Consider the following 18334-nt stretch of genomic DNA (forward strand, 5'->3'; position numbering starts at 1 on the left):
TGTATATTAGTATTAAGTACGCTATTTGTGCGGTGAGGTATATTGTTTAATAAAGAATAAATAAATAATAGCATCCCCCAAAGAAATAAACTTTTATGCAATATTCGTAAGATACTTGTTCAGGATAAAAAACTCATTCCATTAAATCAAACTTCAGACTTAGCTTGTATAATCATTATGAATATTGAATATTCATAAAAAATACAAAATATACACTGGAATGATTACATTAGATACAACAAAAAAAGTTTTAATTAAGATATAAAAATGTAGAACGAATGTATAATACAATATCGAGTTTCGTGCACACAAAATGGTAGAAATAGGTATGAAACCAGCTGAGCTGGTACAAGAGATTATAGCGGAGAAAAAGAGGATATGCGTTTAATTAGAAATGGGACAGTAAGGATAAATAAAACTTGTTTTTTTTTTCAAAAAGTTACCATTCCACCGTATCAAAAAAAAAATCATTTCTTTCAAACCTCTCAAATGACATTATAAGAAAGAATCGTGCGCGTTGGAGCAGCCTCCTCATGGCCTACACCGTTAGCTGCAATAAACAGGCGTTCCAACGTACAGTACGGGCACGCTCCCTTAGGAAAATCTATTCAAATTGCGGGCATCTTTCTCTTTTACTCCAATTAAGGAGTAATTAGAGTGACAGAAAGATGGGCGCATTTTGCGAACGTTGGTGTTCGCGGTAGGCCCCCTGCACGACCACATTCACGCGACGTAGATGGGGTCGTCGAGCGTGACCCACTGGCCGGGCGCCGAGCGCAGCGTCAACTGCAGCCCCATGCGCGGGGAGTTGCCGGCCGAGCGGCGCACTTCGGGGTCCTCGATTTGACGGTAGCTGGGAAGTAAGTAACATAAGTACAAGTAGGAAAAATTTAGTTTAAGCAGATGTAACAAAACACGTGCTCATTATTTTTTCCTGCTCTCAAACAAGCCATTAACTTGCAAGTTGTTTGATCATCACTTTCTATAGGAGTTAAAAGATTTAGTATTTTTTTAATACTTTGAAGGACAATTTCTCTCAATAGGTAGAGTTTGGGCAGCTAAAAAAATAAGTGTCCGTTATTTTAGACTACTCTGTAACATATATAAATATAAATCATATCGGAACCGGACAATTGGGTACCTTTCCTTGTAAGTCACATAGTGGCAGCTTCAAAGGCGTAAGTCAGACGTTAGGGAAATGTTGGCGTGTGTAAAAGATTTTTACCTTTTCAAAGTTTCTAACGGCTCTGTGTTCGGATTACGGACGCCTGTCTCTGGATCGATAGTTGTCAGTACACATCTGAAAAATACAATAACATTTTTTCATTAAAGTCCGTCAGACTCAGGCTGATCGCGATGCGAATGAGAATCGCCAATTTGCATTTACCTGGTGCACGGCTTCAAGATCTCAAACACGACGTTCCCTATCTTAAGGAACTTCCAGTTGTCTTCAGCGTACGGCAGCGCCCCTTGCAGTATGAAGTTAGGTCGGAACGAGCGGTGCGACACGCGGTCTGTAAGTTGCAGGCGTGTGTTCAGATCGTCTACTGACGCCTCGTTTATCAAGTTGAACGGAGTTTCGTCTGGGAGTGCGCCCTGGAAATAAATAAGGCGAGTTTTAGTTCTGTCCTTGATGACGCACATCATTATTTTTTGTCTTTATGGTTACATACAAATATTGTGTAATATAGTGTTTCGTTTTTAGTTTTGTCTGATCGAAATGGCGCTGTAAGCCCCTATTCATTTTAAGCAGTAATTACATTATGAAGGTTTGAAATTTTTTAATCTAGTAACAGCCAAACTTACTGCAGTGTGCAGCGCCATCTAGGTATATCAGCAGATAAAACCACGCTTACGATCAACATTATGTCTTGTTACTCAATCTGTCCAAGCAGTCTTAACGATTACGTAGCTTTGTGCTCACCGTATCATTCTTAGTAAACTTGTAGATTCTGTTGGTGCTGCTCCTCAGCAGCCGAGGTTGCTGGGTGGCATAGTACACTAGGCGGAAAGTACTCGACGGGCGGCCCAGGAGGCTGCAAACATTCGTTCTTATGGTCCATATGTAATATTTACTTACAGTAATTTGAAGAGTCGGTTGGGGACGTAGTATAATTTAATAAAAAAGTGAGGTTTTTCTTGAACTTGTATGAGCATATTAATAAAACGCATATGAGTGGTATTCGTGATTCCTAATCTTGTGTCCATTGGTGAAGACGAGGTTATTGACGCTTGTTAACTGATACTCCAGATGTACATATGTGATTGTTACTTATATTATTTATGCCATTTGTGAGGGATAGATATTTCAGTGCTAATTATGGCCATGAGAATATTTAAACAGTGTAGTAGCTTTAGGTGTCTACATAACAGACATATACATATACTTCTTAAAAAACCTTAAAGTAATACAACAGTAGGTACCTATGTAACAATGTTCGTCCTAAACGTACAATACAATACAAATACTCTTTATTGCACACCTAAATACAGAAACAATACAAATATTACAGCACATTAAGAAGAGGTACCTAAACAACAGACGGTCTTATCGCTAAAAAGCGATCTCTTCCAGACAACCTTTAGGTTGCGGAATTAAACGGACGTATTTTGGTAGTAATTTATTTTTCATAACAATTGAAAAAAATAAATATAAAAACCAACGCAATGACAGGGATGAACCGATTAACGTCTGTAGAGCGCTCTATTACACGATACTTTCTATTTTACCATTGGCATAGCTCGTCCACCAATCTAGTATACTTAATATTAATTTGTAACAAGATAAATATCCAAGGTCCATGATAACTTGAGATGACTACTGATCTACTTTTTTAAGAACCAATAGGTTATCGCTTGCCTAAAATATCTCTGTCTCAACAAATTAAAATTATGAACAATGCCTTAAAATTTAAAATAAGTTTATGGCAAATTATGGCGCAATCACACTGGGTCGTTTTTGCCCTATGCAAACAATGTTAATTGCCCGTATGAGGTTTCCATACTTTTCATCCGGCAACCTACCTGGTAAATGACCTCAGTATGACCGATCAGGTAACATTAGAATAAAAAATAATTAAAGGAATTATCACAGAGCTCCTATGGCTACCTTCGGTCTCCATCATCAGATCAGCTCGAAATCATGTCAATTAATAATATTGCATTGCCACATTCAAGACTTTTCTTAAGTACGTACATAACTGTTTTCTATGATCGTCAAATCAAATTTATAACTGAACTGTACTATAGCAGGACCTAAGTACGTACTTGTTAAACCATTCCGAGACTTCCTTGCCGCAATCAAAGACGGGCACTGGCACTGCCCACACCTTGGCTTCGATAGGCTTCTGTAGCGCGATCACCTACAAATAAATTAATTGTATATGTACTGAGTACTGACAAGTTTTATGGTTAGGATACAACACTGAAGCTTAGATTATATCCCATTGATCCATTTTACAGCTTGCTTATGAGAAGCAATTGTAAGGTTTACCGCAAAACACGTTAAAAGGCCCCCCTGGAGTTGAACCCTTCACCTGAGAATGGTCATTAAAGTAAAGGCCCTTTATCTATTATTGGACTTGTAATAGAAAACATGGAGATAAAGTCGATAATACTTTGGACCTTCGAGATGGTTCTAACGACTTGTTACTATGTGGTTCATTACTGTGTTTTGCGGTACATAGATGTGGTATGTGATGACGCTCACCTCTGCCAAGTTGACGTGCACGGGTGGGATCTGTTTGTCATGTTTGTGTGTGAGGGTGAGCACGGAGCTGCGCACACACGGTGACACTGGCAGCATTTCTGGATACACTAGGGCTGTGGTGATGCTCACCTCTGCCAAGTTGACATGCACGGGTGGGATCTGTTTGTCATGTTTGTGTGTAAGGGTGAGCACAGAGCTGCGCACACACGGTGACACTAGCAGCATTTCTGGATACACTAGGGCTGTGGTGACGCTCACCTCTGCCAAGTTGACATGCACGGGTGAGATCTGTTTGTCATGTTTGTGTGTGAGGGTGAGCACGGAGCTGCGCACACACGGTGACACTAGCAGCATTTCTGGATACACTAGGGCTGTGGTGACGCTCACCTCTGCCAAGTTGACATGCACGGGTGAGATCTGTTTGTCATGTTTGTGTGTGAGGGTGAGCACGGAGCTGCGCACACACGGTGACACTAGCAGCATTTCTGAATACACTCGGGCTGTGGTGACGCTCACCTCTGCCAAGTTTACATGCACGGGTGGGATCTGTTTGTCATGTTTGTGTGTGAGGGTGAGCACACACGTTGACACTAGCAGCATTTCTGGATACACTCGGGCTGTGGTGACGCTCACCTCTGCCAAGTTGACGTGCACGGGTGGGATCTGCTTGTCATGTTTGTGTGTGAGGGTGAGCACGGAGCTGCGCACACACGGTGACACTAGGAGCATTTCTGGATACGCTCGGGCTGTGATGAAGTTGTCCTTCTCGTCTATCACCATCAGGACTCTGTAAGGATAAAGTATGGTGGTATTTCAAGAATAGCCTATAGCGACCGCAAAATGGAAAATAGTCCCAAGAAACTTTATTATTGCCTCGGTGATTAATTAGCTTGACCTGCTATATATTCACGCCATACTAAGTTGGGTCGCACCAATCCCTAACGACCACTTCACCAAACGCTCCCGAACTCACTCGATGCTCAGCGTCATGCAAAATATTAAATGTGATAACAAATGTATGGCGATCGACGTTTGTTTGCGATCACTCCTGGGGTATCCTGGGCTTGCTGCTCTAAGCACTCATCGGAACAACTGACCTATCTCTCAACCACCCGTCCTTCAGCCCCAACGTCGAGCACTCCCCAGTCTCCAACACAACAGGGCCGCATGACTTGATCGGATACGTGTAGATCTTCTGTAGCGTGCCGACTTGCGTCCATTCGGTGGGTATCCTGGGCTTGCTACGCTGGTAGATGTGGTAGGCGCAGTACGCGCTGCCGAGCACGCCGGCCGTCACGGCTGCCGCAGTGGTGTATGGAGCTGGAACGGGGCATAGGTATTTATTTAAAGGCAAGTTTTCAGTCAGTTGAAAACCGTTATTAGTTACTAATATTCTAGCATTGTCTTTTTAACCCGTTAAATATCGCAAAGGGAAAATGTACTCCCGATGAATAGACGGACTTTGGAATGACAGGCCAATCCTTCTTGTATAAACCTAAGCTAAGCTTTTGTAATTTGTGTAGCTCTACTAGCTCTAGAAACGACGAGAGATAGTTGGATAATATTGTTTCCACCTACAGATCTGACTCTTGGGACCTTCATGCAACTGAAAAAATGGGTAGATGCGAGTAGGTACTTACTATAATAACATTAATTACCTATACCAATTAATTAATTAATTGTGTATTAATTAATTTCCATTTACAGTTTACCTACTAGTGTCCTAGTAATACACACAGGTATATTATCTAGTATTTGGCTACATTTCTTTTGTATGAAGCTGAGTACATTAAATTTAAAGTTAAATAAAATAATTACACAGTGTCATCAACAGCATGAAGGCAAGTAAATAATTAAAGATATCAAAGTGTAAACAAAGTTATTTAAGTTTGTTGAATAAAGCTATTATCTCTCGCATTACATCTCCCGTCACACAACATTCATTGCTAAAGCCGGTAATACTTCGAGTAGGTACCTTCTTGAGTATGAGTAAATTTGTATATTTACCTTAAACGTTTGCTTTATTTATTATAAAGTTTAAATAAATATTATATACGATACACTCAATTTTGGAACGCCTATAACCTACATATCTTTAGTTATAATATGATTGCTTCCACGTAGAAGGAGCATCCTACCCTCGCTGCGCTGCGGTGGTCAAGAAAAACGGCACGTCTTGGCCACCCCAGCCCTGTGGGAGGAGGATGGCTCTGTTCAAAACACTCGCTTCTATCACACGTGTACAGTATAGGGTTAAATACTGTTGAGTGTTGAAGACTGCGAACGGACTGTTTAAATCACATGTGTTATCCTGTTAGGCACGTCTACGCGTCTTAGTTTCGAACTGGTAACAAAACTACAGGAAAAGATCATCATATTTTTTCCTCAATTGTACGCTATTGAATAATTTAGTAATATCAGAGAATTATTATATTAAAGAACTGTTTTTTTATATTTGCTTATCTAAACTTAACCTTTTACAGTAAAGTTTCGGAATGCTTAGCAAGAGTCTGTAAATTCCGTATGTTATTCGTTGTAATTGTCAAGAGATCAGTATGATATTTTATATTTCCTGATACAGGTTGTCTTCCTTTGGAGGTCCCGTTGTAATGAACTTGTTTACTTGCCCTTATCACGGTTGTTTTGGGTCAATGAAACGTAGATACCTTACTTTGCCGCCTACGGTACTACCTACAATATTTTATACCTACATGTCTAATACAATGAAAACTTAACCCGATGATTAGAAGAATATTCAGTTTACCAGAGTTACCATAGGGGTCTATTTGACTCGTGATAATGACAGTAAGACAGTAGTTGATGTACCGAATATTACCTGTAGATAGTTTACTAGTTTTGTGACTGATAGCTGGAAGTAACACGATATTTTACAATTCTGCATGTTTAACTTGCCAATTGGGGTAACTGGATACAATCTATCGCCACTAGGTACAGATGTGGTGAATAATCCAAATCATTTAATTTTCTCGAAAACATATTTTTCGTAGCATGACGGTGTAGTAAAAGAGTAGACGTGATACTCGTGACAGTGTTTATTTAGCGTAACGTAAGCTGTGTAGGTATAAAGAGTCGAGCTATCGCTGTGCCTGCAGTGTGACTCGGGTCTTACAGCAAGGTGCTGCAGACTTTTTACTAACAATGAGATAACAAGTTTAATGCTAATTAAGTAAACAATGTAAAAATAAACCGTTACATAATTATGAAACTTTTCGGTAATAGGTAGATCTATTTTATTTCACATTACAATAATTGTGGAAAAATTCGTACTTAACAGCAGTAACAGCCATTGGAAAATTCGTACCGTTCTTGTGCGTCCAATTCCTAATTCAAATTAGTTTTTTGATGGCTGTTTCGGTTGTTTTGCGTGGTGGTGCAGAGATTCACTCTCCACGAGTTCCCGAGTTACACGGACGCCTTTTTATTTTCTGTGGCGACTTTTTTTCGGCGTTTAAAGCATTCGATTATTTTTCTGTGCATATTTTTGACCATTAATCACAGAAACCACCAAATCTTCAGAAAATTCGCGTTTAGACGGGACGACGGTAGACAATTTCATGGAACGCTCCTATAAAGCATTATGAACTTCATTTGTTTATAACGCTTCACACCTTAACTATTAGCCCGATTGCCCGATGATTTTTAATGAGTGTCATAGGGAGCGTGCATGAACTGTAGGAGGCAGCACAGAAGCCGTCAGATTTTTGGCGCGAGGCGTAAATGTGATATTTATTGTTCCGATGTAGCCCATAAGATGGCAGAACCTACTATGCACAAGAAAATACGTGACGTGTAACTGTACATGTTTATGGTTCCGATTCAGGCCACAAGATGGCAGACCCTCCAACGCGCACGGTCCCTATAAACACTAGGTACTCGTGACAAGGCAGTACGTATCTAGAAACTCCGATTTTCCCACATTTTGATATTTATATGTACGAGTATGTAAGTAAGTCTGACATGTGATCTGAGGTTTTTTTATTTACTGGCCGAAGGGTGTTAATATACTATACTTTTTCTGTTAGACGGAGCCGGAAAGCGGAAACTTCGTGTAGCGCAGCGTCCCTGAAGGTGACACTTTCCGCACTAGGCATTTTCTGCTTTCTCTTTTTATTTTCAAGTACGTTTTTTTTTTCATTTTTTACGATAAGCAATTAATATTTGATTTTAAATGGATTTGTTGTAAAATTTCCATTCTGATATGTACTCCTCATTCTTATTTATGGAATATAAATAAGAATGAGGAAAGTAAGAAAGGAAAGAAGAAATTATATACTTTTACCTAAATTACCTCGTCTGAAATTAGTGCCTTTCATCCCTTGGTTAACAATCTATTTAATATTTATTAGGTACCTACATCGTTTCTACCCACAACTTCATCTGCGTCGAATGTTGATGATGATTGATAAACATTATCGTATTTCCATCCCCGGGCCTCAAATTATCTCCATTCCAAATTTCATCTAAATCGAATAGAATAAGTTGTGTCTTATACTAATTCTAAAAGTAGTAGCACAAACAGTGTTTAACTTTATTCAACATTGAATACAACATTATTTCCATTTGAATTAGCGATTCTTGCATTCGGAGATCTAAGACCAGAATCATACTACTAATTATTAGTTAAGTATAAAAAAAAAAAACAAAAGTCAGAACGGGTCTCTTTCTACGGCAATTAATCCTACATAAACCAGATTTAACAGCTCTTAAAAATTATAACTAACGACTAGCTCCAGAATTTTATGTTCTCCAAATAGTATTATTAAAAAGTAACAATTCTTACCGTAGCTAGACATTCCGCCGCTAAGACTGTTACACAAATAACACAAACAAATTTATAATTCAAGACACGAGACGGGAGTATCGCGCTGCTCCGCGCTCACGACTAATGATACATCAAACTTGTTCATGCTTGGACATTCGCTAACAAAAACTGTCTTGAGATTTTTTATAAACAAACACAGATGTAAACATTTTTACCAAGACTCGACGCTCGCATAGATGTCTTGCGATGTCAACAACGCGTTGGTTTGGATTTAGGTTATGGGCGTTTTTAATAGAATTTATAGAATGCCGGGTCCCGATAACAGACCTTATGTCATTTGTTATAAGGTCCTCGAATGGTCCGTTGAGCGTCTTCGAGGGTTGTTATCCCTTTTCCAGGCATAGTACGATTTATCGACCACATACGCGCCAATAGAATTTCAACTTTAGTATTCCGATTTAAGGTTCAAATTTGATTGCACGTTCGGAAAATGTGACTAGCCTTCAAATTAATTTTTTGAAAATCCTTGTAGATTAGTGCGGCATGTAAAAGGGTTATTGCTACCCACCTATTTGGATGTGTAGCTACCACGTGCTAAGTGCCAACCGGCGCCACACCTGCGCATTAACGCCGGGTGTGAGGAAACGTCAATGAAATATTGAATGGCTGGTAAATGTCTGCCAAAGAACGTAAAAAAAAAGAAGAGGAACAAAAAATATTGAATTTCTTAAGACTATAGTGGACGATCGCTTCTTCATACAAACGTAGTCCATATTTTCCTTGCTGGAAAAGGCCATTATGGAAAATATTATTTCACAAGTGATTGTATATTAATCATGTTCATGCCCCTTTGATTTGATTTATTAGAATTTTGATTATTATAGAAGTTATAGGAGCGAAAATCAAATTCCATACAAAGTTTCAAAAACTCGTATCTCTTATAATAACTTAAAAATCGAAAATAATCATACCTACAACGGGGCATATAACATTAGTAGCTGTGGTTAATATACACCAAATTGCGTTAAAATATTTTGTAAAATGTTAATATCCAGAGTGGAAATGGGGACTAAGTTTGTATGAAGAAGCGTCCTCACCTTTCCTCAACGTAGTAAACGTTCAGTTAATCTTACCTGAGTACATATAAGTATACCTACCTACTGCTTGACATGGCAGTGATATAAAAGTATCGCACCACAAGTTGAGTTCACGTACATAATGAATGATAACATGAATTTTCACGACATTATCAGCGCTGTTTAATTGTTATGTGTTAAATTATTATCATCTTGCTCTATTATAAACTGCGTGTGTTATTTTATTGCATTTACATCATTCGTGTCCACTTATTTTGTGATAGGTATCTATTTTGGTATATATTTCTATTTATTTGTTATTTACATATTTTTCTATATTTAACATGTACTTATCCCTAATTTGAACCACTTGTGTTGTTGACTGTACATGTTTATTTATCCATTTATTACATGAATGTTTGTCACGGAAACCATGTATTCATATATTTTTGTCCGTGAGATCTAATTTATAGTGGTTTTAAATTGCACCTACTTGTGGATAGTGTTATTATATGCGCTAATTAAATTTTTCTCTACTAAAATGTCATTAATTATACCTACAATATAATACATTCTATGCAACTTCGACAAACACGTTGTGCGCGTCGTGATAACGGGTCAGCAAACAGAATCAAAATCAATTTTAAATCAAGGTCGTTTATTCGCTTGCATCAGTCTAGTATTTTATGCAACAGTTGTATAAGAAGGGTCAAAAAAGGCGAGTGGCGTGAGTTACAATGTGAGCCGGAGCCGAAGGCGTAGGCGAACATTGTAAAGGAATACGCCACGAGAATTTTTTGACCTACTTATACAACGTTGCATACAATATTTTTCCTACGAGTCAACAAAAATAAATCTTAATTTAGGTAAACAAATTACAGCAAAAGTATATAGCCAAGACGCGCGAGCATACCTAGTTACGCGCCCGGCCCGCCCCGGGCCGCGGCCGGCTGGTCGGCGACACCTCCTCGTAACTCATGAGGCCCTGGTACTTGCTATTTGCTAAATTAATTTTTTTGACAGTTTTTTCTCAATTTTGGCCACCGTAGCCTACGGAGACTAACAAGCAACGCTAAGCGGTCTTCGTAGTCTATGGGTGTTGCTATATTACGGGTGTCACATGCGTGTTTCTGATTTATGAAGTAATTATTTTTACTATGCAACCAAATGAATATTTTGTAAGTTGGCAGCAATGCACTTAGTTTAAAACTGTATTCGTTTTGGTTTTGTTAGGTTGGTAGCCATTAATCGCAGTAACATTATAGCTTATAAAAGCACAAGAGCTTTTATGAGGAATAGACAATATAGACTTTTCTTGAAACCTTTTATGTATGTTCTTATATTCGTGTTAATGAATGCATAAATGACAGATAACAGTAGAGGAGTAGGAAAAAATCTTAATAGACTTATAAGGAACTTAAATAATAGTACAGATCAATTAAGTAGAGAATTGAGTAATCATTAATTTTCATTACTTATTTGCTTAAGTGGCTAACATTTGAAGTTCGTGAAATAATGAAAAAATAAAGCTACAGTCACTGAAAGAATAGGTACCTATGTTATGTTATTTAGGTTCGTACTACCTATGTTGTCCTAATCTTAAAATTTGTCTATTAATTATTAAGACACACAGGGACACTAAATTCTCTTAATTTTAGCATACCTTGACTAAAACATTTTCGAAAGTGTTATTATGATCGTTTTAATGCCAGAATATCCTGTCGTAGTTTTCCTAAAATTAAAAAAATTCAAAGGGACCTCTTATGTTTTTCACGAACTTATTTAAAAACAGAATATCATTCGATACATACGGGCATTTGCAACCCCACGCGAGAGTCGAGGTACCAGGCAGGAGAGACTTAGGAGATTCGCACCCGCCACGTACCCGCAGCCGAGCGAATTCTGCATCAGCCCCATGTGAGAGTTAATGTTGAAGATACAAGTATTGTGCCACATTGCAGGCGACAGTTCACGCGGTGAACACGGGGTCCATAAGTCTGGAGCGCCATCTCGTTGATAGATGACATAGCAATGTCAGGCTACTTGAGACGAAGACACTATGAACGAAGGCCTCGCGGCGAACACGCTTTCTGTTAACTCTCACATGCGCTTCACAGCTGCATGTGAGAGTTAACAGAAGACCATTGTGGTAGTCTGATCGAGAAGGTCACGCGGCGAACACGTGGTCGTGGAGGGACACGAGTCCGTGGCCGGCGCGCAGCGCCAGCTGCAGCCCCATGCGGGGCGCGGCGCCCGACGCGCGGCGCTCCTCGGGGTCAGGGATCTGGCGGTAGCTGGATATAAAGGAAAAAGTTCTGTACTCATTTGATCTTTAATTATATGAAATACGATAGCAAATACGTATTTAGTACTAGGATTTTGTGCAGGAATGAACTAATCAACATACGTCTAGTCCATAGTAATCACAACTGGCATAATTTAAGAAACTCACGATTTCAAAGTCTCTAGTGGCTCGCGCTCCTCTCTGCGCACGCCCGTTTCCGGGTCGATCGTTGTTAGTACACATCTGTAAAAAAACATAGTTCATTTTCTTATTTTTTTCCCAGGTCTCATATTTTCCAAGGCGATATAATTCAGACTTGTGTTAAAGTGCTTGCACACAGCGCATTTAGCTTATTTTCCCAAGTTTGATATATACAAATTCAATGCAAGTAAAAGCGCACGCACGCGTATATAGAGCAATGAATTTTTCAACTTTGGCTGGTAGAGTGAAAAAAGCTGACCTGATATTGCCTCGAATATACAAACTCGCATCTTTACTTGCTTCCTGTGCTTCCCTGCAAGAGTCTTAACACGCGGAAGCACGTAGCTCCGTGTGCAAACTCAGTACTAAGCTCCGAGTGCAAACTAAGTACTACGCACGTACATTATTTAAATTTACCTCAAGCACGGCTTGATGACCTCAAACACATTATCTCCAATCTTAAGGAACTGCCAACGATCCTCATCAAAAGGCTGCGGGCCTTGTACCACGAAGTTTGGCCGGAATGTGTGGTGAGTGACCTGACACGACCGCAGTCGCGCGTTGAGGTCGGTGACGGATGCCGCGTTGATTATGTGGTATGAGGTCTCATCGGTGAGCGCTCCCTGTAAATAGAAGAAAAACTTATTGATATAGCCAAAGTAGCTAGAATTCGGAAACACAGAATCTTAACACATAGTCACAAAGCCTCGTTAGCTCGAATTTCTTAAGGTATTTAGGATAGGATTATTTTTCGGTGTCTCGATTGTATCTAAGTCATTGTTTTATTTATCCTCATAATTCTTTTGTCTTGGTCCATCAGCTAGCTATTGCTTTAGTTTGTGTGTATTCAGAATATTTAGATCCTCTCAAGAGAACCTCTTACCTATCAAGACCTTTGTGCGTAACCTTATTGTAACTTCCTATATGACTATTTTATGCTTGTCAGCAGAAAACAAGTGTAGGTACATGTACATACCGTATCATTCTTGGTGAATTTGTAAAACGTGTTCCCCATCAGGTTCAACTTCCGCGGCTTTTGCGTCGCATAGTACATTAAGCGGAAGTTGATCGCAGACAGGTCCAATAGTCTGGAAATTGGAGAAAATTATTGCATCATCATAATCTAAAGTATAACTTCATTATCATCATGATCGATTTTTTAACTCAGACATAGAGAAAGCAGTAAAAAAATAATCTTACTGTCATATAAAATTAAGTGTGAAAGTTTGTATGTTTAGTTAGCTGCTCAATCTCGCAAACACTGATTGGATTTGGATGAAGAGTAGGAGAGATGGGGTTGAAAATTACGTGTAGAGACTAGTAATCTATAAAGAGCTTATTACACCTTTCTGAATTTGACTGACGACAACAGGGACGCCAGGATAGGTACCTACAAGAGACATTATGGAGATATCTCTATCCAACTTCTACGTATTGCTGCACCACTGTCGTCAGTTACTAATTCAGAAAGGTGTAAAAATCTCCTGAAACCTACCTAGAAAACCATTCAGAGACCTCCCACCCGCAGTCGAGCACAGGTACCGTCACTCCCCACAACACAGCTGTCTTGGGGCTCTGTAACGCAACCACCTAAAATTAACGCAGAAAACAACGGTTGAATTTGGGATCTTTTAAACATATACATACAGGTAATTTACGTAGGTACTTTTACACACCTAATTATGCAAATAAAAAATATTAGTGATGCCCCCGCTTTATTTTTCATCGTTTTAGACCGAATAACTAGATGTGAATTTACCTATGTGGGTAACACGTCAGGTTACAACCTGTGATCGAGAATGTCTTTCAACACATATCAAACGCACATGACACGTGATGTCCTATCTACAACGGTTTTAATCAAATTATTGAGCACAAAAATAATATATACCATCATTTGATGCAAATAAATAACATTTTTGCCCTTCATTCTAGCCTACCTCAGCCAGGTAGACATAGACGGGCTGCACGTCGCGGTGCAGGATGGAGTTCCTCACGCTGTGTTAAACCAACAGTAGCTCAAGGTTATAGGTAGTTTCTATCACAAAGTTGACTTTCTGATCTGAAATATTTCAGTTCTTTACTAGTATAAGTTTACGTCAGCCAGGTTGACATAGACGGGCTCCACGTCACGGTGCTTCAGCGTGAGGATGGAGTTCCTCACGCTGTGTTAACCGCGACCAACCAACAGTAGGTAGCTATAGGTGGTTTCTAGCAGTCACGAAGTTGCCTTTGTCGTCTGAAATATTTTAATTATTTGTTTACCTCAGCCAGGTTGACATAGACAGGCTCCATATCGCGGTGTTTCAGCGTGAGGATGGAGTTCCGCACGCTGGGTTGGACCAGGAGTAGCTCCGGGTAGTTTCTGGCCGTCACGAAGTTGCCATTCTGGTCTACAACCATCAGCACCCTGAAAACGTTATATGAAAATTTTATACGCAGGTAAAATGTCATAAACAAAGTAAGAAATTATGAGACTACCAAAAAGTGACCATGATATGTTCTGAAAGGGAAATCGACTGGACCGTTGGTCTCGGTTTCAATTTCTGAGCTGTGACTTGTATAAGGGTAAGGGTTTGTGTACACACTTCACCGATAATTGCATGCAATGTGCGTTACATTGCGGCATGTTCTGCGCGTATACGGTCGTTTCGGCGGTACGATACGAGCTTTTTTACAAGCTTCCACGTCAGTTACTTTTCCCTATATTTAGTCTATAGCTATACGAGCTACATATAAAACGCTAGTCTTAAACCGCCTTTAGGCCTGATTCGCACGAGAGTTTAAAAAGCGTGGCCTTAAAACCTGACGTTAAGGCACGCTAAATTCGACTTAACGGCCAATGCTCAAAGTCGAAAATTCAACAACGCTCGATAAAAAAAGCGCCAGCGCTATCGTGTGAATAACACGGGTATCCATTTGTGTCATACAAACGCTTTTTTAACACACGACACTTATCTAAAATCGCATACGATTTGTTCCAAGATCTGTAGATGCCTTAAAACAGTTTAGAAATGAATTTAGAATAGGTATAAAGTTACTAACTTATTTCTAAAATGCGCATTTGCACTTGAAAGTAAATTGTAAGCGTTTAAAGATAAGCTTTTTATGCATTTGTATATTGAAAGTATAAAGAGCGTACTCCCATCTTAAAGGCCGACAACGCACTTACAACTACTATGGTGTTGCAGGACTTGCAGGTGTCCATGGGCGGCGGTAATCGCTTACCATCAGGTGATCCATCTGCTCGTTTGCCTCCTCTATCTTAGAAAAATTGTAAGTTTAAAGTAGTAGTTTATGTAAGGTAGGTACTATCCCGCCCTAAAAACAATTGCTGACATTTTGACTCCACGATCTAGTTTATCTGTTCCACATTGCAGTTAAATTAGCCCTAATTAGGTCCTTATCACATTGGTGATTTGCGAGCAGCTTTCTAACATTGGACATAGTTCAGAACTATGGTCATTGCGCATTTGCAAAATGCCAGTAGGTACCTATATGAGTTCTAGAACGCACCTAAGAATTTCAGAACTTTCGGGCAGTGGTGCACGTTTCATCTTTTTGGGGACGGGGGACTATTCGTGTCTTGGAAATGAAAGAGACAGCTGGCAGGAGTAGGCAGTAAGCAACTAATAATGTAAAAAACGTGTTCAAAATGTTCTGCAGAATCCTCGACGATTATTTATTATGTGCCTAAGATAAGATAAATTGAACTAAGTTTTTAATTTATATACTACTTAAACTTTGTCACACGTGTTGTCACTGAGATTTCGTTTGGATGACAGATATGACTGTGCGTTTCAGCATCACCAACATCATCAATCATCATCATAACTCACCTGTCTCTTAGCCAGCCATCCCTCAGCCCCAAAGTCGTGCACATAGCTGTCTCCATGGCAATACCCCCGCACGATTTGATCGGGTACGTGTAGATGTTCTCCAGGGTACCAACATGCGTCCACTCAGTTGGTAACTTCTTTCTGTTCTGGTAGATGTGGTAGGCGTAGTAGGCGCTGCCGAGAACGCCCGCTGTCACGGCGGCCGTTGCGTAGGGGCCTGGAATGAAAACAATAATGCTGCAAGGCTACCTTCTTAGCGATATAAACATATTATGTGTTATCTGCTCTATGACTTAATCATAGAAAAATAAGTAAGCATAGAGTGCATTAGTTATAAATTATTGAGCAATACACTTTTCACTAGACGCGATACTCGAGACATCTAGTAGCAAGTAGCTGTACTGATAAATCAGCTACTTTTTTTATATACTATGTCGGTGGATGGCAAGTAGTCTCCGTAGCCTATGTACGCCTGCAACTCCAGAGAAGTTATATGCGCGTTGCCGACCCTAACATCACACAACACTATGAGTAGGGCCTAGTGTTTTATTTGGCTGCGGTTTCCTGTAAGGACGTACCCGGGTCCAAGACTTAGACAGTACTTGACGATAGATCTCGACTATGAAAATAATACGAGTTTTGATTAGAAAACTGATGCATGGAGTGAGCACTCTATGCTTACTTATTTCTCTATGGTTAGGTTTAGGTATAGCACAGGGCCCATTTTTCACATAAGTACCAAAATTTACCAAATATACGCGGTTATCGCTCACACCACACACCACTCGATGCCCCGATCGCGCGCATGCCGTAGCGGCTTACGGATCCTTAGCTATTATGAAATATAATTTATTCCTACATCTCTATCTTAATTTAATCATGAAACGCTGAGTTTTATCAAGATATTAATAAGTTTTGAACAAGGTCGTTTAGTATGTGTGTGTGTAAATCTTTGTACTAGTTTGTTATTTAGTTATAAGATTGCTGCGCCCTTGCAGGGTACATATTATGTAATTTTGTGTACTTACCAAATATGATTGCAATAAATGCTTTGTCTTGTCTTGAAGTCTCAAACAAAAAGATACTTATCTCATTATAACATAACGTCTCTTCGTACAATACCCACCACTAAATAGTTGATCGAATTAAAAATATTAAGATCGCACAGTACTACAGCTAAAAAGAACTTCGAATGTCCTTCAGTATTAAATGACCTCACTCATGACCGTCTTATGAGTGAGAGAACATACCGACTTAGTTTTGACGGAGTTCTTCGAAAGTTTTAAATCATGTTTCATACTTTATACTAGTAATTAGTTATTGCTATTTTAAGTACTGACCTTGCTGTAACATGACGAACAATACAATAGTTAGAAACGAAATAGAATAACAACGAAATGCAAACACACTCAGCCACTAACCACTGACATGTATCGAGCGAGGCGTGAGACTTGAGTCTGCAACTCTGCAGTCAAATTAATTACTTAAGAGTGCACACCTATTTATGTAGGTATGTAAAGGCGAATGTATGAAAATATAAGTAGGTAGTGTTTAATTTGAATGTTTATTTAATTTTGTAAGCAGAGGCTTCTACAAATTTCCTTTAATTAAAAAAAAATGTTTATTTGATATAAAAAATATATAGGTAATTAGTATTAATATAAATTATTGTTATAATTATTACATTTTTGGTATTTAGGTAATTTAATTATTGATTGTGGCCTCCTACTGATTAAATCATCGATTGAACGAAGAAGAAATACTTCAAATACTTAGATACATTAGACGTATTTTAAAACATAATACTTCAACACTTGTAGATTAATTATTTAGGTAATTGAAGATTAACGTAAAATAATTGAATATACGAGTGAGAGCCAAAACACGACATGTAGAGATTTTTTCGTAATTACTTAAAAAATATTTATAGTAATTACTTAATATATATATACACCGATCTCTCGAACAACTTGATGTATGGCGAATAGGTTGAAAATAAATAGTATTCACCAGCTAGGTATACTATAATCGAGAACTTCTGCTGCAAGTGGCACCTTAACAAACGGGAAATAACCGCGTATAAATATGTACTGCTTACCTGCGTCTTATATTCAATGCGGTAAAGTCCCATCGAAGTCAAAACATCTATAATGTTAAAATTGATTAAATTAATTAAAAATACATCTTCCTTGTATAATTTTTCTTGATCATTTCCAGTAATTCTATGAAATTATAGAAAATTATAGGTATTTCAGTCAGGATAGGGATGTACGAATAAATATACCTTAGTCAAAACTTAAATTAAAAAATGAATTGAGCTATTCAGACGGGTAACGTTTTGTTTCACGCATAGTATTTTATTGCCATGAACACTATTGAGTAAACCACAGTCTTGAACAATACATAATTAAAAATCTAATGTCTTAAATTAACCAAATCATA

General features: G+C 38.7%; 2 protein-coding genes across 7 annotated transcripts; both read right to left on the reverse strand.

Annotated features, from left to right (window-relative positions):
• Window positions 1-78: 78 nt before the first annotated feature.
• LOC133528528 (mitochondrial amidoxime-reducing component 1-like) lies at window positions 79-11652 on the reverse strand. 3 transcript variants are annotated; one of them, XM_061865921.1, is made up of 8 exons: window positions 11380-11652; window positions 4807-5029; window positions 4343-4496; window positions 3268-3362; window positions 1925-2036; window positions 1388-1596; window positions 1226-1300; window positions 79-853 (listed from the first exon to the last, which is right to left on the reverse strand). In XM_061865921.1, the coding sequence occupies exons 1-8, from the start codon at window positions 11522-11524 to the stop codon at window positions 724-726; spliced, it is 1143 nt and encodes a 380-aa protein (XP_061721905.1). In that variant the 5' UTR covers window positions 11525-11652; the 3' UTR covers window positions 79-723. The 3 variants fall into 3 exon arrangements, with proteins under 3 accessions (XP_061721905.1, XP_061721906.1, XP_061721904.1); XM_061865922.1 differs by lacking the exon at window positions 11380-11652 and adding an exon at window positions 8511-8968; XM_061865920.1 differs by lacking the exons at window positions 4343-4496; window positions 4807-5029; window positions 11380-11652 and adding an exon at window positions 3710-4336.
• A 36-nt stretch (window positions 11653-11688) lies between these two features.
• Window positions 11689-18302, reverse strand: LOC133528531 (mitochondrial amidoxime reducing component 2-like). Of its 4 annotated transcripts, none has more exons than XM_061865929.1 (8): window positions 17991-18302; window positions 15893-16109; window positions 14319-14463; window positions 13549-13643; window positions 13030-13141; window positions 12471-12676; window positions 12021-12095; window positions 11689-11862 (listed from the first exon to the last, which is right to left on the reverse strand). In XM_061865929.1, exons 2-8 carry the CDS (start codon window positions 15946-15948, stop codon window positions 11736-11738), a joined length of 816 nt encoding a protein of 271 aa, XP_061721913.1. In that variant the 5' UTR covers window positions 15949-16109; window positions 17991-18302; the 3' UTR covers window positions 11689-11735. The 4 variants fall into 4 exon arrangements, with proteins under 4 accessions (XP_061721913.1, XP_061721911.1, XP_061721910.1 ...); XM_061865927.1 differs by lacking the exon at window positions 17991-18302 and adding an exon at window positions 17233-17421 and having other exon boundaries at window positions 13549-13628; XM_061865926.1 differs by lacking the exon at window positions 17991-18302 and adding an exon at window positions 17233-17413.
• Window positions 18303-18334: the final 32 nt, after the last annotated feature.

This window comes from Cydia pomonella, chromosome 19 (genome assembly GCF_033807575.1).
Source record: "Cydia pomonella isolate Wapato2018A chromosome 19, ilCydPomo1, whole genome shotgun sequence".
NCBI lineage: Eukaryota > Metazoa > Arthropoda > Insecta > Lepidoptera > Tortricidae > Cydia > Cydia pomonella.